Below are 23,263 nucleotides of genomic sequence, written 5' to 3'. Positions count from 1 at the left end.
TCCAGAGTTAAGCTTGCAGTCTCTGTAGCTGACTTGATAGCACGCTCAAACTAGAAAACCCAGTGCCAGCTCCCCACACATTTCTCAGGGAGGAGAACCTTGCCTCTTTAGGGAGCAGCTTGCGCTGCTGGGTGTGCGCTGTTTGTAGAAGGATAAGAAAAAGCGCAAGGAAAGCCTGGCACATCTGCTAACATCTGGGGTGTATGAAATTTGGCTCGCCCCGTAATGGACTCAGATTAAACTTGTCTCTGTCTTCCTCATGTGCCACTCTTCCCGGGCTCACATTAGAAATTCAAGGGCAGAGAACAAAGCAGTCGAGTTTGTTTTTCCAGAAAAAGAAGGGTCTGGTGAAAACAGCCCTGACAGCTGTGCTCTGTGGCTTGGTGAGTTAAGTAAGGACTTTCACGTGTTTTGTTCAAGACTCTGTTTAGTCTGGATGCTAAGGATTTATATACCAATTTTTGGCTCTGGTGTCATTGAGGTAGTTCTGATTTCCCGTGATTCCGTGGTCATCTGTATTTGCCTTCAGTGAAGGAAATAACTACGAGAACAGGAGTCAACTTATTCCAGGGTCACTTAAAAGCTGGCCTTTTTTCTTTCTCTCTTTTTAACGGTGTTGCCAGGGTTCTAAAAACAAAAGCAGCAGTCCTTAATCAGAAACACCTGACTTGGGATGGGTAACACTCTCACGTTGGCTTTTGCAGAAGTGGCAGTGTGTCGAGGACACGTCTGGCAAGCTTCGAATCCACAAGTGCAAGGGCTCTGGTGACCTGCTCGCCGTCCGGCAGAGCACGCGGCACCTCTTCTCTCGCGGCTTCCACGACAAGGACAAAGAGTGCAATTGTGGAGATTCTGGTTATCGGGCCAGCAGAAGCCAGAGAAAGAGTCAGAGGCAGTTCCTGAGGAACCAGGGGACCCCAAGTAAGCCATTCACTGTGACCCTCTCTGCGGCAGGCTGAGGACTTTGGGAATGGATGTTAGGGAGACAAAAAAGGCTTGATCCGTCTACATGTTCTAACTATCGATGCATAGGTTCGGGGCTAAAAGCGAATAATTATTCTAAAATATGAAAGCTGAGTCATTTGAGATTTTACTTTGTGAATATTAATCTTAGAATGAAAGTGTATTCAGTAAAAGCAGCAGACACAAAACATGCACACTTTAAAAAGAAAAAAGAAAAATCCCAGGTTTCATTGCTTGTGCATTTAACTAATAAGAGAAGCATAAATGCTTTTCTAAAAGGCATATCTGTTTTAGGACAATATATTTTTCTAATTCTTCTTATTGACTGGCAGGGTCAAGCTAGTCAAATTCAGTATGAGAAGCACTGCCTAGCATTTTCTTTATGAAAACTCCATCAGGCACCTATCAGATTCCTATGAAGCGGCACCTTCCATAAAAGAATGAGAGTCTAGTGCCATCTAGTGGCATAGTATAAGAACTGACATTTCTGTGATAATGCCTTTCTAGACTGGTTTTGGAAAGCAGGATACATTAAATTAAATTCTGTGCCCCAAACCAGGACATCAAATAATTCACCAGAACAACGGAAGCTCTTAGAACAGGCTTTTTTACACTGAACTCCACAGATGAACTTTATAGGATCGTGAGCCTCTAACATTTCATCCAAAATTTTAAGTATATTCTATTTGTACATATGCATGTGTTTCTGAATGTCCATAACTTGCAACAAAATCTTAAAGGACTCTGTAACCCAAAAGCCCGAAAATCATTGACTTGGGAGATTTCCTTTGCTCCTGAGAGAAAATGCCAGGTTTAATAATTCACACAAAGATTTCAAATGGGAAAACAACAAGGGACAGGACCTCGACCCTCTCCCTTAACAGAAGCCATCCCCCAGTGTCCAGCTTGGAGGTGGGGACTGCCTCTTCTCTCCCAAGAAGTTCAGTGTCACTCCCCAGGCACTGACCATAAAGCACACTGATCTGTTCGTGTTGAGCACACATGCTGAAGAAGTCTGGGGCCACTTTTTCAAGCGGCGTGGAGTCTTGTGTACGTGAGAACGGGAGTGGATGCTCCTCTTTTGCGTAATGAGGGAATTCGTGAGCACTCTCAGGGATCCAACGCGCAGAGCTAACTCCTCTGAGAGCAGCCTCCTGCAGAGAGCAAGACGATTCTGCCTCTGCAGCCAGTGTGCTCCCTTCCTTCCTACTTTAGCAGCGGGCTGGACACATAGGGCCGCTGAGTGTGCCCCCGCGGAGTCTGAGTGCAGCTCATCAGTGGGGGCCGCTGTTTGCACACTAAAGCTCTTATCTAGCTCACTGTGAGGCTTGACAGTAGTCATCTCTGGTGAGCAGAAAGCATGTTCACCTCCCCCTGGCATCACTGTCCATCTGCCAGGCATTGTCAGTTGGCAAATGAAAGCATTTGCAGAATTTAATTTTTCTTAGAGCACGCTTCTATTATTTGTGCAAACAAAGGTGTCTGGAGCATTTACCTTTTCGAAAAAGCATCCCAGTGTTGTGGGAAAACTGTAACCTTTAGAAGCTGATAGATTATAGTCTAAGCTCCCACAACGATTGGCTACGTCACCTTGCAAAAGATAAGTAACATCTAAAGCTTCAGTTTTCTCATCATAATATAAAGATGATAACAGCAAATTCTTGAGCCTATTTTGACAATCTGATAGGTTGCATTTTGTTTTGTTTTGTTTTAACATACAATAAACTGCATATATTTAGAGTGTACAATTTGGTATCCCAATCTCCCAATCAATTCCCCCACAACCCTCCCCACTTTCCCCCCTTGGTGTGCATGTGTTTGTTCTCTACATCTGTGTCTCTGTTTCTGCCTTGCAAGCCAGTTGATTTGTACCATTTTTCTATATTCCGCATATATGTGTTACTATACGATATTTGTTTTTCTCTTTCTGACTCACTTCCCTCTGTATGACAGTCTCTAGGTCCACACATGTCTCTACACATGTGACAATATGATAGGTTTTTAATGTGAGGATTTGTCGTCCTAATGCCTGTCTCTCATGATTGTGCATTAGAGATATGTACAAGGGGAATCATACGTAGTAAAAGCTCATTAAATTATAGTCAGTACTATTACTAATGATTTTATTCAAACTGCCTTGTAGTTCATGTTGAAAACAATGTGAAAGTTCACAGCCTACCCTAGGTGGGAAGGGGCTTAGAGATCGCATAGACCGCCCCCTCACTCGAGGGATGAAACGCCTGAGGCCCAGAGAAACGCACCACCCAGCACACTGCTCTGCACGGGCAAAGGCAGGACCGGAGCCTGCCTCTCCCGACGTGGATTCCCGCGGCCCGGCCACCGCACCCTGAGGTGCCCCCCAGCAATACAGTGTGTGGTGCTCGCCCCTTCCCAAAACACTCACCGAGCCCAGCAATCATTTTCTTCCCTCCTAAACTGCACCTGGACATCTGTGTTAACCTGTCTTCCCTTATTTCCAGAGTACAAGCCCAGATTTGTCCATACCCGACAGACACGTTCCTTGTCGGTTGAATTTGAAGGCGAAATATATGACATAAACCTCGAAGAAGAAGAACTGCAAGTCCTGCGACCGAGAAGCATTGCCAAGCGTCATGATGAAGGCCGCCAGGGGCCCGGTGGCCGCCAGGCCACCAGCGGTGGTGACGGGGATGCGTTGCTGGCCAACAGCGGCAGTGCCGTGGGCCTGCCCGCCACCGTCCGGGTGACGCACAAGTAGGAAGGCCTTGTGTTCTCGGGGGTCGAGTTCAAAACCATCCCTCCATATCATACGACTGTGCCCCTTTACAAAAAATAACATCACGAGGCAGTACAGCATCCGAGGGCTGGCTGACGTGATAACTGGGGGTTAAAGAAGCAACGAGGAGTCCAAGCAGCCATAGATTTGGTCGTTTGCTTTGGGTCCGTTTCACATGAAGGCTGATCAGCTGGGCGCTGAGCCAGAGTGATGCTGTCACAACTTGACTTAGCAGGCGTGGAGTTCTGCCCTGAAGCGTTTACCTTTGTGGGGTCTGGAAAACACGTGGCAACCGTTACCAAGACTGGAAAGGCTCTCCGTGCCGCATGGTCGCTGTGGCTCAGAGCAGTTACACCGTCAGGGTCTCAGACATGAAACACTGCCCAGGGGAGGGCTCTGGGTCCTGGAGAAGCTTCCAGAAAGATGGCCTAGGTTGGGGATGGATGAGATGCAGAAACGCCTGACCTGTCCAAATCCCTGGGGGTCAAGGAGATGGGGAGGGAGGTGATTCCCACGCCGCTTTAACCAACGACCCTGGTTCTTCAGTTCCTTCCAAACTCTCTTGATAGAGAAATTTTTTCATTCTGAATTTATTAGCAAGATGTTTGTTTCTCTTTCATTTCATCACTTTAGGGAGGTGGGGTGCCCTGAGCCCTGCCCGGATTTTTATCTTAGGGATGGGTCTCCCAGTGCCTGCAGTGGTTATGGTTAGATATGGAAGGACTTAGACCCGGGGTTGTTCCTCTTTGCGTGCTGATTCCACCCTCCTCCCCACCCCACCCCCACCCCTCCAGTCCCGCCCTCCCCCGCATCCCACTGGCTCTGCATCCCTGGGGCTACTTCTTTGCTTCAAACTTAATGGGGCACCTCAGGCAGGCTCTTTGTAACAAAATGAGTGAGATAAATAACCCCCTTCTCTGTATTTCTTCAAACCAGCCCTTTCCATGACAACTGTGAAGACTTCATTTTTTTTTTCCTACAGTACTTGATGGGGCTTTCAAAAATGGGGTGATATTTGTTCATGGAGATGTGACTACTGAATGTTGCCTCATTCTTCATGATGGTGTCTCTGTGACACATCCTCTGTCCTTGCCAGTAGCCAGGAAACAGCCCCACTTATCCTTGTAGGCTCCGCTCTAGATTACTGCTAGCATCCAAATTAAGCACTTAGAGGCTAATGAAGTTCCTTTTGCTATTTCTTTTGTTTTGTGTTTAATTTTTTGGCCACGCCACACCACGCGGCATGCAGGATCTTAGTTCCCTGAGCAGCGATCGAGCCTGTGCCCCCTGCACTGGAAGCACGGAGGCGTAACCACTGGACTGCTGAGAGTTCCCCTTTGCTATCTATTTCTAATGTTTTTTAATATTAGAATAGAAACCTATTGCTAATGTTGTTTTTGCAGGTGCTTTATTCTTCCAAATGATACAATCCATTGTGAGAGAGAACTTTATCAATCAGCCAGAGCCTGGAAGGACCACAAAGCATACATTGATAAAGAGGTGAGCCGTGGCCATGTGACTGGAAGGTATATTCCAAATGCAAATTTGGCTCACCAGCCCTGCTGTGTACACTCATCTTTTTTACAGTTGTGTGAAAAATAAAAGAACAAGGTGCTTCTCTTTCTCCAGTGATACAGTGATAGTCCTGATTGAAAACAAAATAGAGGATGAAGAAAGCATGACCTCTTGAAATCTCTGTGAGCAAAATGATTCAATTATAAAAGAGCCAGCTGTTTATGTTTATTGTAACACATCAGTTGGAATATAAAGGTGGACATACTCTATGCCCCGCTTGCTTCCAAATTAATTACCATCTCAGATGACTGGCTATAATTATAGAACATGGAAAATAGGGTGAAAAGAAAGGTACTTTGTATAGAAAATTTTGATCTTAAAATGTCATTCTTCACATGTGTGTTTTCCAGATTGAAGCTTTGCAAGATAAAATTAAGAATTTAAGAGAAGTGAGAGGACATCTAAAGAGAAGGAAACCTGAGGAGTGTGCCTGCAGTAAACAGAGGTGTGTGTGCGTGTCCATCCACGGTCTCATCTTCACACAAGCTACAGTGATGCACACTGGGCTTGTTACCAATAGAAAGCTTAGTAAATTAAATTCCCTATCATATATTGTAATAATCTAAACCATTTAGGTCAAATTAAATATGTCATAAACCTAAGCAGAGGTCAAAAAAAGGTCCCATCGAGTTAAGATTGTTATATACAACAAAGTGTTAATAACTGCCTACCTTGTGTTTTGCTTCCATTTCATAAATCAACTGTTTGATGAAATGCACGCTTATGAACATTCACCTTTTAACCTTCTTGCCTGCAGCTATTACAACAAAGAGAAAGGTGTGAAAAAGCAAGAGAAATTAAAGAGCCACCTTCACCCATTCAAGTAAGTAACTGTTTGTCCCGTTTGTTGGGAGTGAAGGACTGTTTGCTGGGCATTTCTGAAAGGCTGCTGGGACGCCTGTGTTGCAAGTTGTGCTGCTTGGGAAAAGTAGATGCAGCTGGGAAAGCGTTAGCTCAAGAAGTTTAAAACAAGCCCACATGTTGCCAAGAGATCATGGCGATCGATGCTTTTGGGGCTTCATGTGGAGTTCTGCTCTAATTCCGTGTGTGCTCTCTGCCAATGTATGGACTGGTACTGGATTGTACTCCATGCACTGCTTTCTATGGACAGTGATTAGGAGATGTGGACTCACTGAATTAGGTCCGTGTGTTCTGTGGGGCAGCCTGCAATCGTGTTGAATTCTGAAAGTTGGAGGAAATAGACATCTTTTTAAAATAATAGTAAGATTTGCATATGAAGGGGATTTAATATTTGAGCCTCAACAAACTCTGAGGCCTTTATGGAAAAATCAAGAAAATTAAAAAATACATATTTTTTTAAAAAATTCTTTCCAAGCCTATTTGTTAGGATTTGTCAAGAGAATTTTAGAAACCTAATTCAAGTCATCTAATCCAATTAGTCATTGACTTCATGGCTGCTAGATACTGAGCCACCAGGAAGTTAAGCCACTTGCCCAAAGGGATGGCTGGTAGGACCTACTGATTCACATTGACATTTATTTCCATCGAAGATTGCACGTCAGTAAGGAAGGAAACGTTGGTCCTGTTAAGACTCAGCAAAATTCTAAGAGTGCTGTCACTTAATGAGTTTTTCTCCAATATCATTGATTTTGTTTTTGCGTTTTGAGGCACTCTGAAAAAGTAAGGCCATCGATTAACGTGTGTCTGTTATCTTGTGCCTGCATGTGTGTGTGCGACTCATAGCAACAATCCTATTTTGCGTGAGAAAGTGCTTTCTGAGCATTAAAAAGTCCCTTCTGTTGGAATAGAGAAGCCGCTCAAGAAGTAGACAGCAAACTGCAGCTTTTCAAGGAGAACCGCAGGAGGAAGAAAGAGAGGAAGGAGAAGAAACGGCAGCGCAAGGGCGAGGAGTGCAGCCTTCCTGGCCTCACCTGCTTCACACACGACAACAACCACTGGCAGACGGCCCCGTTCTGGAACCGTGAGTTGCTCCCTCTGAAAGCCACTTCCTGCCACCCCGGGGACAGCCAGCAGCTTGCACACAGTTACTTAGACTAGGAATTCAGCAGCGTGAAACCAGGAATCTAGAAAGGTTCTAGAGGAAAGCGTCATGTCATCAGATTCTAGACTGACAACTAGAATCATTTTGCCAAAATTCCTTTTTCCTTTAGAAATTTTTATTTTGATCTTTTGTTTGAAGATGCCCAGCTCTCCGTGGGTTTTTCTCCTGATGATATTTCACACAGTACCCAGCTCCTGACAGACTTCAGGCTCTGTCAGTAAGTAACTGAAATGGATAAACAATTTTGCCCCAAGTATATTTCATTTCTGCTTTACTTCAAGTGCATAGTCTATATATAATAAAAGGAAGTAAAAGCTCCTTGAATGCAGGGACTGTATCCTATTTATTCTCAGTCCACTTTAGTACTTAGCACTGTGCTTGAATCCCTGCCATCTCATGGAGTAGCTAAAACACTGAATCTTCTAGTTGGAAGGATCACAGGAGGCCACCCAGGTCAGTGTTTCTCAAACTGGGATTTGGGGACTCCCAGGGAACCAGAGACAATGCTTGGGAAGACCTAGGGCCTATCTGTGATCATTTTTGTTTTATCTTTCCATTTTGATGCGTCTTGATTTCAGTATCTGTGTTTGCATTTATGTTTACCTGATGTTTACATACTCGAGGCCGAATGACCTCTTAAAGGCCTAGCTTTTAGCTTTGAATGTGGGGATCTGAGGGTCACAGAGCTTGCTGGGGGCCTCTTCTCCGTCAGGCTCTGGGCCGAGCATGGGAGACACACAATGAGTGAGACACCCCTCCTTCTCTGCCCTCAAGACACTTATATTTCAAAAAGGGGTAAAGAAAGTAAATGAAATCAATAAAATTATTATAAGTTGTAATAATGCTGTGAAGGAAACAGTGATCCAAGTTTTTAAAAGGGATGCTTTTAGAGAGGGTACGGGTGGAGGGCCTGTCTGAAGAGGTGAAATTGAAGCTGAAACCTAAGGAGTGCAGAAAAGGAATTGTGTGAACTGGGGCGGAGTGGCGGTGTGGGGTGCAGCACCCCAGGCAGAGGGAAGAGCAGGAGCTTTAGTCTGACAGCTCTCTCACATGCTTCCTACAAGTTAACCAGTGAGCCTCTCCGTGGTGCAAAAGATATTAATGGTAACAGCCCATCTCATGTCCAGGTGTTGTAGAGTCTGCAAAGATCACACATTTCGACATCCTTAAATCCACTGAGCTGGGCTCAAGCCTTCCCCAAACACGACCACACTGCAGAATCCCCTCTCTTTTCAGGTACCATTTGTGACACGCGACCATCTGACATTCAGAGCAAGCTAAGGCACCAGGTCCACCTTTTTAGTAAATAACCGTTTTTTTTCTTTTTAAAAAAAATTAGAACAACCATAAATAGGAGTTCTGATACTTTCCTTCCTGTTCCCCACTCAATCACCCTGTTTTGGAGACAGTGCCCCCCAGAGCTAAGGGGATAGCAAATGAATGGGCCAGAAATTTCACCTTTGCCTTCAACCTATAATCACCCTCCTAGGTCGCCATTGTTTTTCTGCATCTTCACCTAATCTCACAGCAAATTTGTATAGAGAGGGGGAAAGGAGAGTTATTTTAATGCCTACCCAGACAGTATTTGCAGGAAAGAAAATGTGAACTTGAAAATGTAAAGATAAGGAAACGTCGAAAGGTTAGGCTGCTACGTTCTCTCATTCTTTTCGTTTTGTTTTTCTTTCTTACCAACAGTGGGCTCTTTCTGTGCTTGCACGAGTTCTAACAATAACACCTACTGGTGTTTGCGGACAGTTAATGAGACGCATAATTTCCTTTTCTGCGAGTTTGCCACGGGCTTTTTGGAGTATTTTGATATGAATACAGATCCTTATCAGGTAATATGTTCTCATTTTATGAAGCTTATTGAAAATGGGATAAGCAGAACCTCAGCTTAAAAGCTATTGTCCTGGCCTCTTCATCCGCAGCTCACGAATACTGTGCACACGGTAGAACGGGGCGTCTTGAATCAGCTACACATGCAGCTGATGGAACTCAGGAGCTGTCAAGGGTATAAGCAGTGCAACCCAAGACCTAAGGGCCTTGAAGCTGGTAAGGAAAAAAAATAAATTTTCCTGTATTATCTGGAAAATTCTTTTTGTTGTCAAGTTTTCTGCCTTTGAAACATGTAGCTGGGAATAGAAGACATAGAAATGTCTAGTTTGAGATCCTTACAGGGGAAACTTTCCAGGCAATTCCAAACATACTCTGTTCTCTAAATTTAGCTCTGGGTGTGAGAATGAAAACTTTAATACCCCCCAAAGATTTGGGGGATCATTCCATCTCTCCCGAAGATCCGTTCTCTTAGTTCCTAATGGGAGCATCCATTGGAAGATGGGAAGAAAATATTGGGGGTTTATTTGTTATTGCTGTCAACGGTCAAAAGATATACTCTAGGTCAACCAGAATATCCTATTTTTTTAAGAGAATTGGGATGGAAACACACAATGCCCTATTTCTGCTTCTCAGAATTTGGAACTTCCCCAATTGGATCCCTGCCCATGACACAGTGAATTAGAATTTTTTTTTTTGCCAGTATTTCCCATCTGAAACTGGAGATGTTTGAGCACAACATTGTCTTGAGATCTGAAAGTATAAGAGGGCCTGTAGGGATTCAACCAGATGTTCCCTCCCTGGTCTGTGTTAAACTCACTTATTTCTCCTTTGGCTCATGGAGATGCAGTTCTTTTCAGTGTCCATCCCAGCTCTTTCCTGGTTAGTGAGAATACTTTATTTTCTCATAATTCCTGTAGAAATGTAAGTATCAGCTGTCCATAGAAGGAAGGAGAAAGAGCTGAAGCTGGCCAAGGGCATAGCATGCCAACCCTGAAAGGGTGAAGAGCTAGACCCATAGGCAGTGGGGAAAAATTTGCAAGAACCGTCAGTGGGCAGCTGAGTTTTCTCAGTGCCCTTAAGGGCGGGTGTCTCTGTGGGTCCCCTGCAGAGCCAGCAGCGGCATCCTCACCAGTAATAAAAGTAGGCAGCTCCCTGGGCCGTGCGACTTGATGGGGACGGGGGCGGGCATCCTGAAACCATCAGCAGCATCACCTGTCATTTCCACCATTACAGGGTCCTGAAGGCCTTCAAGCTGCAAGTCCCATAGGAAATTCTAACTCCTGTGGGCGGTCCCGTCACAGCTGTCAGTCACTACCCCTCAGTTAAAACCTTAGCGGAATTCATCGCCAGCCAGAAAAGTCCAGGTCTTTAGGTCACTGACCCCGCTCAGCTTAAATCTTTTCAGATATCCTGCTTATCTATTAACCTTTTCCTCAAATCTTAAAAAAGAAAAGAAAAGAAAAGAAAAACAACCCTAAGGCCTAGAAACTGAAACAACTATTAAAGGCACTAGAAATATTACACCCAGACATTTCTCCCCCGAAGAACATAGCACTCTTATTGGTGATGACATAACAGCTCTACTTACTGAAACCTGATAGAGTCTCTGAATGGTGAATGACATGCCAGGTGGAGCCTCTTATTACTGTCATGCTTCAAGTAGTCCTGTCCACCTTCTAGATGCTTCCTAAGGGAGATGATTATTGCCTTTTTTCCAAGTGTTTCGTCTAAAATAACCAAAATTTCACTATTCCTGAGACTTGTGTGGACTTTGGGAAGAACTCATCTTATTACTTTGAAATGGGCTCTCCTATCTCACCTCCCCACCCATTTTTCATGTGAACTCTTATATGTTTTATCTTAAACCTTTTGATTTATAGCTTTCCACCCTCATTTTGAACCTGTCTAATAGAAAATCTCTGTCGGACTCCGGCACTGTCTGTATTTCACACGATATGTTTCTTTCTAGGGTTTAGATGTTGTGCATGGAACACGACATAGTGGGTGGCTTTATGAGTTCTAAAGCTAACATACATTACTCTTATATTTTCCTATATCAGGAAATAAAGATGGAGGAAGCTATGACCTGCACAGGTATTCACACTTTTTTATTCTCCCCGGCAGCTTCTTTCCCAATAATTGCATGATCCAGCCATTTTAACTCATTTCTGTTTCTCACCTTGTTGCACAGAGCATAGCTTGGGGTGCATGCATGTTCTAACAGCTTTCTCCACCGTCTCGTGTCACTGGGGTCAGATCTATCATTTTGCTTTTAAATCAACTCACTGTCACAGCAAGATGTCTCTCAGAGCATTCACTCACTCCCGTGCTTGTTTGCTTGTTGGATGGTGCTTTTAAGCATGGAATGATGTGAAGGGCGAGAAAACAGAAGGAGGCTCGGGAGCCCTGGGGAGAAAGGGGGAAGAATTACTTTCCTGGTGGTGCTTACGCGTTGATTTTGTGGGGAGGCTTCACGGAAATGAGTTAAAGATTTTATGAAATGTGACCTCAAAATCACAGAAGGAGTCGTGGGAATTTTAAGAGCAATTCTAGAGCTGAAGTTGGAGGAAAGAGAAGGCGCTTCCTTGTTCACAGTCCTTAATTAATTTTGGTGGTAAACACAGGGGTGATGGGGCGCAGAAGCTCTGCTTCGTGGTGAGTGAAGAGGGGGGAGTAGAAGTCCGGGTCAGGGTATCTGGAGCCAAGACTCTCTGAAAGGTCTCAGCACAGCACGGAGACAGTAGCGCCTGACCCGCGAAACCTTGATGAACACTCCTCAGCCCAGTCCTCTTATCCTCTGAGCCCCGCATCCTTCCCTCTTACCTCCCTGTGCTCTGGTTGGGGACGGGCACCCGGAACGCCTGGTGGCCGTGTCAGCCCTTGCGCGTAACCTCATAACCTTCTACTCCGAGCTTACACCTTAGGCAGGCCTGTCAGCAGCGTGCCGTGTGGGCCAGGAGGGGCCTGCCCTTCCCACCTTACTGCGGGGAAGCTGAGGCACGGGTGCGTCGCTGCCTGAGTTCACGAATCGTCTTGGGAGAAACACTTCCATCAAAGAGCTTCGTTGGTGTCACCCATGTTGATGTTGTCTCAAAGAAACAGAAGAGTATTGCCCTTCCGGGGCCCCCGGGGCGCCGCCCGGCCCCCCACTCCAGCCCCCTGTGCTGTGGTCTCAGATTCCTTATTTTAAAGGGCAGCTTATGGTCCCACGAGAAGCTGAGTGAGCCCAGGAAAGGTGGTGGGGAAGGTGTGAGTGCACTAAGAAGAAAAAGAAAGCTGGACTTTTGAGGGTCCTCGATAGCCCTCTCTCTCTCTCTTCTTTTTCTCTTCCCTCTTGTCTTCTTTCCTTTCCTCGCTCTGCCCCCACACCTACCCTGTATCCCCCCAGCCCCTGCAGCATACCTAAAGCAGAGCAGAAGAACCCCCTCTTAATCGGGTCCCCCCCAGGCTGTGGGCTGACGAGGTAACATCTCGCACACCGGGTCGGATCTGCCTGCTTCCCGGGGGTCCCATTAAGACATTTCTGAAGTGGGGCATTTTAAGCAGACCTCACACTAGATATTGACTTTACAGTTGTTTTATGATGCACTCAATGCTATGGCTAAGGGATTTTCCGTCTGGCCCTCTTTTATTTCTGTCATGACAGATGTAAAACTGTATTAACAGGTTACTTAAGACACACGTCTGGTCAGAGCTGAAGAAGAGAGTTCTTCACCAAGCCATCCCTGGACAGCTTTGCAATGAAGCATGGTTACCTGCACTGCCGTCGCAGATAAAGGGCAGGCAGCTGGTTCTCCCCCTTCCCTGATCCCTGTCACCACCACTACTAAACAAGTCCAGAATCCGTCACTTCTGGGGTCATTTGGGCAAACCCTTGGTAACTTTAGTTGTCGATGCCATCCCTTCCCTGGTAATGTGGCCAGGGAAAGTGTGTGTGTGCAGTGACCTCGTGTTACCTGTTGCTTTTTATTTCTTACCAACGGACAAATCTGAGGATCTTTTTTCACTCAAAATGACTGGCATTTTCAGACTCCAGCATTTCATAATCCATGAGGCAAACCACCTTTCAGCTGATATCCACGTCATAGGCAGGAAGTGATGAAACAGGAGAGCATCGACCTGTCACACCTGGGCTCTCACTGGACACCCAAAAGCAGTGTTTGATGTGGCCTCCCCTGTCCATTGCATCCTGTTGTATTGAAAGGCAACAGATGCAGAACAAGCTACTACATGTGTGCAACGGCCAGAAAAACTGCCGTCACAGTTTACCAGTCCACGGCCCTCCTGTGACGGCACCACTTACGGGATTTTGGAAGCTTTGATTCTTAACTTTTATTAATTTTTTTAAGAAAACTAATGAAAATGCATTTTTAATCATGAAATATGATTCCAAAAGCCTTTGAGAAAAATGAGAACAACCACACCCGAAAAATTTGGAATTTGAAGATTCAACAGAGTATTTTAGAAAATGTATCTCGTACGAGATTGACTACAGAAGAATTTTTAAACTGCCTTCAGTTTTGTGAATTTTTGAAAATTAATCCTTAGACTTATTTAGAAAGTCTTTAAAAAGCCAGTCTGTTCCCTGTTCAATTTCTTTTTTTTTTTTTTTTTTTTGGCGTGGGAGGTACAGGAAACAGGGAAGCTGAAATGCTTTGCTTACTCACACTGGACATTTTCCAGTTAGGACAAGCTCAGAGGAGGGACACAGCTCAGGAAAGCGGCCCCCCATGACTCAGGAAATAATTGGTGGCTTGAGTTGAAAGCAATAATTTCAGTATTGCAAAATAGAACAGGATCCACAGGTGGACGGGGTGTTTATTTTTCCCATTGCCTGTGAAGCTGACGCCGCTGTCCTTTGATGAGCTCCTGGCAGTCATGGTGTGTGTCCGTGGCTGTGTGGGGCAGACGGTCCGTTCTTGGCAGCCTAAGCCTGGCATGGCTTCTTCATGCCCCTTCTGTCTCACGCCCTGCAGGCCAGCAGGCCACATCGTGCCCACCCTCAGCAACCATGCTTCTGTCCACATCGCTTTTGCTTGTTTGCTTTTTTTCCACATGTAAAGTCGACTTTTTATTGAAGTATGGTTGGTTTACAATGTTGCGTTAGTTTCAGGTGTACAGCAAAGTGATTCGTCAAAGAATATATGTATTCTTTTTCATATTCTTTTCCATTATGGTTTATCACAGGATACTGAATATAGTTCCCTGTGCTCTACAGTAGGGCCTTGTTATTTATCTACATTATATATAGTAGTGTGTATCTGTTAATCCCATACTCCTAACTTATCCCTCCCCTCCCGCTTTCCCCTTTGGTAACCACAAGTCTGTTCTCTATGTCTGTGAGTCTATTTCTGTTTTGTAGATAAGTTCATTTCTGTCACATTTTTGATTCCACATGTCAGTGATATCATATGATATTTGTCTTTCTCTGTCTGACTTGCTTCACTTAGTATGATAATCTCTAGGTCCATCCGTGTCGCTGCAAATGGCATTACTTCATTCTTTCTTATGGCTGAGTAGTATTCCACTGTATCTATGTACCACATCTTCTTTATCCATTCTTCTGTTGATGGACACATGTTGCTTCCATGTCTTGGCTATTGTAAATAGTGCTGCTATGAACATTGGGGTGCATGTATTTTTTCAAATTAGAATTTTCTCCAGATATATGCCCAGGAGTGGGATTGCTGGATCATATCGTAACTCCATTTTTAGTTTTTAAAGAACTTCTTTTGCTTGTTTTGACTCTTCTGCCCCTGTGGCCAGTGTGTGCCTTGCAGACAGTTACGGGTGGCACAGCTGTGTGTTAGAGTCTGTGAGCTACTGTGCTTAGAGCACAGACGCTGAAACCAGCCTGCCTTGGGTTCAAATCCCAGCCTCGCTAGTCAGATGCTGAGAACAGAGCCTGACATATAGCAAGCCCCAGTGGTGATGGGTGTTATTAGTAAGCTGTAATATGGGGGCACAACACATTCCCATGAAGAAAGCAGTATGTGAAAGGGGGTAGTGAGTGATAAAAGAATGCTACTGTATTTTATAAGAAACACAAAAAGAGCTATTCATCAACACTGACACCCTCTCCATCATCACTCATTGACCACCCACAGTTCAGCACACAAATGCATTTTCTGAACCGCCTGAACCTCTTGGGATCAGAAGGGAAAAATGCAGCCTTCACTGCCCTGCTCTCAGCTGTCCTAAGGAAGCTGCCCCTGGATCTCTTCCCTTGGTCACATCTCAGGGCTCTGTTTTCTTTTCAAGCCGCCTTGCTAGAACAGTTGGACTTTTCTGTTTAAGGCGCTTGACCAAGGGATGGGTGAAAGCCAGGGTTTGGAATTCAAGGGGCTGGAGGTGAGGTCAGCTTCCTAAGAAGATGAGGGGACCTGTATCAGCACTGTTAGGGTCTGAGTCAAGACCAGGACCACTGGATGCTGCTGTGCAGTTTGCACCCTGCACAGAAGTGTGCTGTGGAGGGAGAGGTAGGCTCAGAAATCCAGTTCCTATTATCCTCAGTGGACTAAGTCATTTGCTAAATGCTACGGTACACAGAGAGCAATTCCAGAATCGCTAAATCACACTACTGCAAAACAAATCTGCTAACTAGAGTTCAATGCATTTTTCAACGGCTTCTCTCTTTTGATTGACAAAAACCGTCCGTCCTATGTTCGAAGTTTCTTGGGCTCGTTCTGTGCCCTGCCCTCTTTTATTGTGGTTATGTTATACATTTGAAATAGAGTAAGGTTTGTTTATTTATTTGTGTTCCATTGTAGGTTCTTTTTATCTTCATCACTGACAAGTTGATTTTTGTTTTTAGTATGTAATGCCTTCACCTAATTCCAAAGTCAAAGCTGCAAAAAGCATAATTTATTCAACTGCTCTTTATGTATTATTCAGTTATTCTCATATTTTGCAATTACAAATAGTACTGCAATAAAGAGCCTTGTGCAAATATATTTCATGTGGTTGAGGATATCTTCAGAGTAAATGCCTAGTCGTGAATTCGTGGGATTACTATATCAACAGGTAAATGCTTATGTGGATGTATGAAATATTGCCAAATTCTCTTCCATAAGGGTTGTACCATTCTGCACTCCCATCATCAATGTATGAGAGTGTCTGCTTTTGACAGCTGTCAAGCTTTTTAATCTTTTTCCAATCAAATAAGAAAGAAAGGCTATCTCAGTCTGGTTTTAATTTGTATTGCTCTTACTATGAGTAAAATCGAACATATTTTTGAAAGTTTAAAGAACTTCTTACATATTTTGTAGATTATCTGATTATGTCTTTAACCATTTTTCTATCTGATTTCCAAAGGAATTTTCAGGAAGAATTTTTTTTTATTTTTGGTTGAAGTATAGTTGATGTACAATAGTATCTGTTACAGGTGTACATTATAGTGATTCACAATTTTTAAAGGTTATGCTCCACTTATAGTTATTATACAGTATTGGCTATTGGGCAGAATTTATATCTTTATGACGCTGAGTCTTCTATCCAAGAACAAAGGACATCTTTACATTTGACCAAGTATACTTTTGGGTCTTTCAGGAACTTTTAAAAGTATTTTCTTAAAGGTTTTGCACATTTCTTGTTAAGTTTATTTATAAGTCCTTTATCTGCTTTGTTACCATTGTAAATAGGGTTTTCCTCCATCATTAAAACCTCTGCTTGATTATTGTTTGTGTATATGAGGGTTATTGGTTTCTGTATATTAACTTTACATCCTGCTACCTTTTTTTTCCTTTTTGCGTTAACTTTGTCATGAATTTTCTTGGGTTTTCCAGATACACTCTCATACATTTGCAAGTAAAGAAAGCTTTGCTTCGTTTCCCATTTGTGTGTCTCTGATTGATTTATCTAACTGAATAAACATACTTTCAGTACAATGTTACTTTGTCCCTGTTCTTAGTGAAAATACTTTGAGGGTTTTCCCATGAAGTGAGAAGCAGGGTTAGGAGTAAGAGATACACATTTTTGTTATGTTAGGGAAATAGCCATCAAATTTTTTTTTAGTGTTTTTATCAATAATGAGTATTGAAGTTGTCAAAAGCCTTTTCAGTATCTATGGAGATAAGCAGATAATTTTTCTCTTTCGATCTACTAATATGGTATATTATGTTAATAGACTTGCTAAGAATGAACCAACTTTCCATTTCTGGAATAAATTTCACTAGGTCATCGTGTGCTATTTTCTTAATATTGGATTGTCTCCACTAATATTTTATTGAGGATTTTTGCATCATCGTAATAACTGTTTTCAGTCTGAAATTGTCTTTCTGTTTATGCTAGCGTTATCTTTTTTAGATATTGTATTGGTTTCCTATTACTGTTATAACTAATTACCCTTGTACCCTAAAGCAACACAGATTTTTCTCTGACATTTCTAGAAGTCAAAAGTCTGAAGTGGCCTTTACTGGCCTTTACTAAAATCAACGTATCAGCGGGTCTTTGTTCCTTCTGCAGGCTCTAGGGAAGAATCCATTTCCTTGCCTTTTCCAGCTTCTAGAAGCTGCCTGCATTCCTTGTTCGTGGCCTTTTCCTCCACTTTCAAAGCTGAAAATGTAGCATCTTCAAATCTCAATACCTACCTGTCCCCTACCTCACCCCACCCCCGCCAACATATATACCCCTTTGCTTCTGAGGTCACATTTTCTCTGACTTTCTTGCCGCCTCTTTTCCTAAAAAGGACTTTTGGGATTACACTGGCCCCACCTGGCTACTCTAGGATAACCTCCCCATCTCAAAATCCGTAACTTAATTCACATCTGCAAAGTCCATTTTGCCATGTAAGGCAATATACCCAGTTTCCAGGGACTAGGATGTGGACATCTTTTGGGGGTGAGTCCACGATTCTGCCTACCACAGCTAAAGATGTTATACTTGCTTCATAAAAAGTTTGAAAGTTTTCTTTAATCTTCTATGCTCTGGAACAGATTGTATAGCATTGAGATTCTCTTTTCCTTGAAGGTTTGGTAAAATTCTCCTGCGAAACCATAAAGACCTTGTGCTTCTTTGTAGTGTAGTTCTTTTAAGACTGATAGAAAGTTCCTATAGTAGTTCTTATAAACTTATATAACTCATATAAAGGTTATAAACCTTTCTTTTCCTTCTTTGGAAATTGTTCTGTTTAAGCTTTCTACCTCTATTGGGTCAATTTCAATAAAACGTATTTTCCTAGACAATTTTCTGTTTCATCTAGGTTTTCCAATCTATTCACTTTGATGTCTACAATGTAGTTGCTTGTGTTTTTAATTTTGTATATTTCAATGATTATTTCTCCCTCATCATTTTCTATTATGTATATTTGAAATTTCTCCCCTTTTTCTTAATTAGGTAAGCTAGTGACTGTCTGTCCTTATCCTTTTTTTAAAGAACTAGGATTTTGATTTATTAATTAGAAAAGTCATTTTTCTGTTCTCTACCTCATTAATTTTGGTTTCGTCCTGGATCTGATAAATGTGTGGTATGCTCACCATCAATCCTTTTGCTGAAGTTTCCCCAGTGATTTCTTGGTTGAATGAAATTCATCCTCTAGGCGGCTGCTCAAAATGAGCTGATGGGTGCAGTGTTCTCTGCACTCTTGCATGTTTGAAACTGCTTTTCTGGAACCTTGATACTTGAAGGAGAGCTGTGCTGGAAATACGATCCTTGGTTCCTACTTTAATTTCTGATTTAAGGTGACTTTTACAGCCTCAGATGCTTGACTGAGAAGATTTAGTTTATGTAGCAGTGTTAGGCTGTGGTTTTGTTCACTTTGCAGTTTATTTTGGCAGGGGCATTTTCATAAGATGGTAGACTTTTCATTCTTATTTTTCATTTTCTTTTATAATAATATTGTTTATATGTAGACTGCTTCTATTTATTCCATGGACTTTAAGTATTTACAAGATGCCTAGTTTAAGAAGATCCTTTCCTGTCAGTGTAACCAAGTATACTTTCTTTTTACCTTTTTATTTTATTATTATTTGGGGATGGGACTGTAAGAGGTTGTGTGTCCTCAAATTTTTTTCTCCTTTTTTTTCTTGCAGGACCTGAAATATCCCCCCTTTGGCTTCCTTTTTTCTTTATCACCCAGTTTCCAAAGGCTGTTTCTCTCTTCCTTTGTATCCTTTTCTCCCTGAAGTGTTGCCTTTCAAAACTGCCACCTCCATCCATGCTCCCTTCTGAGACTTCCTTATAGTCGATACCAGGATTTACCAAGACTCTACAGTGTTTTATGCTTCAGGTTGACATTCTTTCCAGCGATGGTTTCAAATCCATCTTTGACTCCATTCCCTCTTCCTTCTTCTTTCTTCTATACAGTCTTCCCAAGGCTTGTGCCCAAAGTGTGACAAACAGCTCTACTGGGATTTGGTATGAACTTTGTTTTTTTACTTACAGGTGATTTGAAGATTCCAGAATTCTCTATCTTCTGGTTATTCTGAGGGTGTGGGTTTTGTATAGTTTGGGTTATTCTTCCTGCTAATCCTCATCCCTCTGTGTGTAGTTCATTGCATTCATCTAGGCCACCTCTTCCTACATGGTACTTGGGCGCAGCTAGGGAAAAGATGTTGTTTTCTGCAGAACTGTAATCATCTTGGTGATGTAGAAAAATCTGAGAGAGAGAAAGCTGGTGTATTCTTTGCATGCTGTGAAAAACCACTTAATGTTTGATTTAGCTAAAGGATAGAACTTTTAGAGCAAAAACAAAAAAACAATCAGAGAAACAGATCCATTTAATTTGAAGAGTTTAATTGCATTCAAGTGTGTTTTTATACTGAGTGTCAGGGGACAGAAAATAAAAACATCTTACTAAGCATCGCCTATACATTAAATTACTTTGAAATTCCTCATTCATCCAGCCACCCTATAAGTAGTAAAGGTTTTATCCACAACTGTTTCCACATGTGGCATATGAGGGACCAAGACTCAGACTCACTCATTTGATATCCTGATTGCACAGGGAACTTGAGTAGAGCCAGGATTAAAACATAAGCTCCCTGACCAGTAATACCAGTGTATTTGCAGTACCAGCCTAGTCATAGAAGTTCTCAGTTGTTCAATCTTCTTTCTGAATTTCATTATCATTCAGTCACTTTTGTAATCTAAGGCCCCTCCTTGATAACAAATTACTAGGAAAACATACTTTTTAGTGTTATATTTCAAATTGACTTGTGCCACGAAAACAATGTAAGTTACTTACCCAATAAATAGGAAATATTTTCTCCACTAAGGATCCACCTTCGTCTCTTTTCACAGAGGACAGTTATGGGACGGATGGGAAGGTTAGTCAGCCCAGTCTCACTGCAGACGTCATCTGGCAAAGCCTGGAGGATCTTTATGGTGTGAACGGAAGCATCTACGAGGACAGACCAAACTATAGACTTAGTCTGGTTGACTGGACTAATTACTTGAAGGCTGTAGATAGAGTATTTGCACTGCTGAACAGTCACCGTGAGCAAAATAGAGCAAATAAGACTAAAAGTGCTCAAAGTGATGGGTTCCTGGCTGTGTCTGCTGAGCTCTCGGCACCAGCAGAGTCAGATGAAGACCCAAGGCACAGGGTTGGGGAAGCATCTCCTTTGACCTTGCCGGCTGACCTTCCTACCCTGCGTTCCCACCGACCAATATCCAGTCCAGAGAGTAAACTTGAATGGAATAACGACATTCCCGAAGTTAATCGTTTGAATTCTGAACACTGGAGAAATCATAAAACTGACAAATGGATGGAGCATGAAGGGATCAATCATCTTGGAACTGATTTCAGTGGCGATGGCATGTCTGAGCTGGTGCAGCCCAGGCCCAGGCAGCAGAAGGGACTTCCTCAGGCTGGTCCTCCAAGAGAAGATGCTTCCGAACATCGACTGCATCTTCCTATGCATCCTGATGCTGACTCCACTCATCGGGTGATCAGAGCGTCCACCAAGGAGCAGCCTGTTTCCTCCAGCAGCACGGAGAGGATGTCAAACCAGGTGGAGAAGAATCACAGGAGGGGACGCTTACAGAGTCTGGAAGGCAGTGCCTCCTTTCCACTCTCCTCTGATTAGATGCCATGTTACCTTACTCTAAACACAGTATTTTTTTTTTAACTTTTTCTTAGTAAACTAATAAAGGCAGTCCTGACAACCAACATTCCAGACTCCCCCAGGTACACCCGTACTGTGGTGAAGTCAGTGCACATGTGAGCAGTACTCACCCAGGGACTCAGTGTTCTAAGTCACCATTTGTTAAGAGTAGAAAGAAAGGTGGATTTGTGGAGTTTCGTTTGTTTGTTTTTGGGGGGAGTACTAAAAACAGTATTATCTTTTGCAAGTTGTAGGGACATGCGTATATAAATGTTACCCGATCAAGATGGCTAGCATGGTGCCTTTCTGAGTTTCTGAAACTTGACATCCTCGGTGAAATTTCAGTCTGTTTTTCCACTGCCTGCCAAGTGTGGTTTTGATTCATTTTTAACCACTGGAATTTTTCAAGGCCCTCGTTTTTAGCTCAGTGATTTTGCACTTTGAGATCGGAATGCCATGTCTATTTGGTTAGTCTTATTTTTTTTCCAGGCTTGTCCCAGTCACTGCTCACTCTGAGTGTGACAAAGGAAAACACACCCCCAACAATGATACACAGTATGGATCACATATTGTTCAACATACACTTTTGCCAGAAAATAATGCATGTTGTTTTACCTCGACTTGCTAAAATTGATTAGCAGAAAGGCATGGCTAAGGATGTTGGCAGTAAAAATAAAGAAATAAACAAAACAAAGATTGCCTGCTTTCTCTGTGCCTAGCCTCAAAGTGTTCATCATATGCTTAAAGTTGCTAAATTTTTATTTTCTTAACAGGATGAAAGGACTGAAGACTTTTTTTTTTCATCTTTGTTTTGTTTTCTTGACCTGGCTAATAAGCTTAAGTGTTGAGAAAATATATTTAGTTTTGAATTTATGTAAGGATTTTTTTTCAAGTAAAGCAAACTCATGAATGTTTCATAATTTAAATGCACCATATGTGTTGTATGATTATTTTTAAGGCCTTCACCAGGTTCTGATTTTTTTAAAGGCATAATTCAAAACTGCTTTTGAAATTCCGTGTTCTTGAAAATATTCTCATCATGTATTAGATGTTTAAATACCAGCAAAAGGATTATTACCTCATTGAGAGTTACCAGTATCCTAGCCAACTTCCCAGGAAGGCTTTTTTTTTTTTTTTAGCTTAACAGTAATTTTCGTTTTATTTTTAGACAATTCAAACACATAGGTAAATTATGTTTCCTTTATGTGTTTAAGGTAAACTCTTTTAAAGAAAATTTAATATGTTATAGTTGAAACTTTGATAACTTTAAGTCTTTATCATAGACTTTGTACATATGTTAAAATTAACTAGCTCTTTATCAGATGCGTGTGTCACTGGCTGAATGACAGATGAAACATATTTATGGTCATGAATGATGTGCTTTGTAAAAAGGTTTCAAGTTATTAGGAAGCATACTGTGTTTTTAATCTTGTGTAATATTCTGTGATACTTTTATAGAACAATTCTGGCTTCAGGAAAGTCTAGAAGCACTATTTCTTGAAATAAAAGGTGTTTAAACTTTACCTGTTTCAGAGAAATGAACTTAACCAAGTTTTTGTGGTACACTCATTACTTGCAAGTAAAATGGAGTCCTGATCTCAATGTACACGATTAAACATTAGCCTTATTTGTAAAAATGACCTAAAGTCAGAGTGGTATAGAATACTCTTAGATTAATGATTTCAACGTGGACTTGCCTCACTGCTGTCTGGGGGGTATGTGGTAGAGGCAGCAGGAGGGCGGCTTCCCAAGCAGACATCTGGGCAGCTGCACAGAGCCAGCGCTGGCTTGACTTCTCTACTGTCGCCACTTGAAATCCTCAATAGTTTTTTAACACAGGACCCCATGTTTCCATATTTCACGGAACCTGCAAATTACATAGCCAGTCCTGGGCAGCACAAACGGAGTTTTTCAAAAGCAAGAGGACAGAACCCACCTCCACCCACCACGGAAGTTTGGGTTCTTTGGGGACCATGAATTTTGGTGGAGACCTCACCACCTTCCAAGACCCCAAGCGTTCTGATTAACAAGTTCCGCACACTTCCTTCTGCTCCAGATCTCCTGAGG

At 42.6% G+C, this 23,263-nt stretch overlaps 1 protein-coding gene across 5 annotated transcripts in view; it reads left to right on the top strand.

Moving 5' to 3' along the window:
* The window catches only part of SULF1 (sulfatase 1), a 161,739-nt gene extending 139,035 nt beyond the window's left edge, over window positions 1-22,704 (top strand). For 3 of the 5 annotated variants that reach the window (XM_057735086.1, XM_057735084.1, XM_057735087.1), the window contains 10 exons: window positions 705-921; window positions 3,444-3,696; window positions 5,122-5,218; window positions 5,644-5,738; window positions 6,051-6,116; window positions 7,063-7,235; window positions 9,012-9,154; window positions 9,245-9,368; window positions 11,213-11,246; window positions 12,819-14,259. In XM_057735086.1, the coding sequence (XP_057591069.1) occupies window positions 705-921; window positions 3,444-3,696; window positions 5,122-5,218; window positions 5,644-5,738; window positions 6,051-6,116; window positions 7,063-7,235; window positions 9,012-9,154; window positions 9,245-9,368; window positions 11,213-11,246; window positions 12,819-12,960 (1,344 nt within the window). In that variant the 3' untranslated portion in view covers window positions 12,961-14,259. Of the gene's footprint in view, window positions 1-704; window positions 922-3,443; window positions 3,697-5,121; window positions 5,219-5,643; window positions 5,739-6,050; window positions 6,117-7,062; window positions 7,236-9,011; window positions 9,155-9,244; window positions 9,369-11,212; window positions 11,247-12,818; window positions 14,260-20,390 lie in introns of those variants that run through there. The other 2 variants (XM_057735085.1, XM_057735088.1) reach the window with 2 other exon arrangements.
* Window positions 22,705-23,263: the final 559 nt, after the last annotated feature.

Source organism: Hippopotamus amphibius, chromosome 5 (genome assembly GCF_030028045.1).
Source record: "Hippopotamus amphibius kiboko isolate mHipAmp2 chromosome 5, mHipAmp2.hap2, whole genome shotgun sequence".
In the NCBI taxonomy this organism is placed as follows: domain Eukaryota; kingdom Metazoa; phylum Chordata; class Mammalia; order Artiodactyla; family Hippopotamidae; genus Hippopotamus; species Hippopotamus amphibius.
This window is presented reverse-complemented; position numbering and strand designations above follow the sequence as displayed.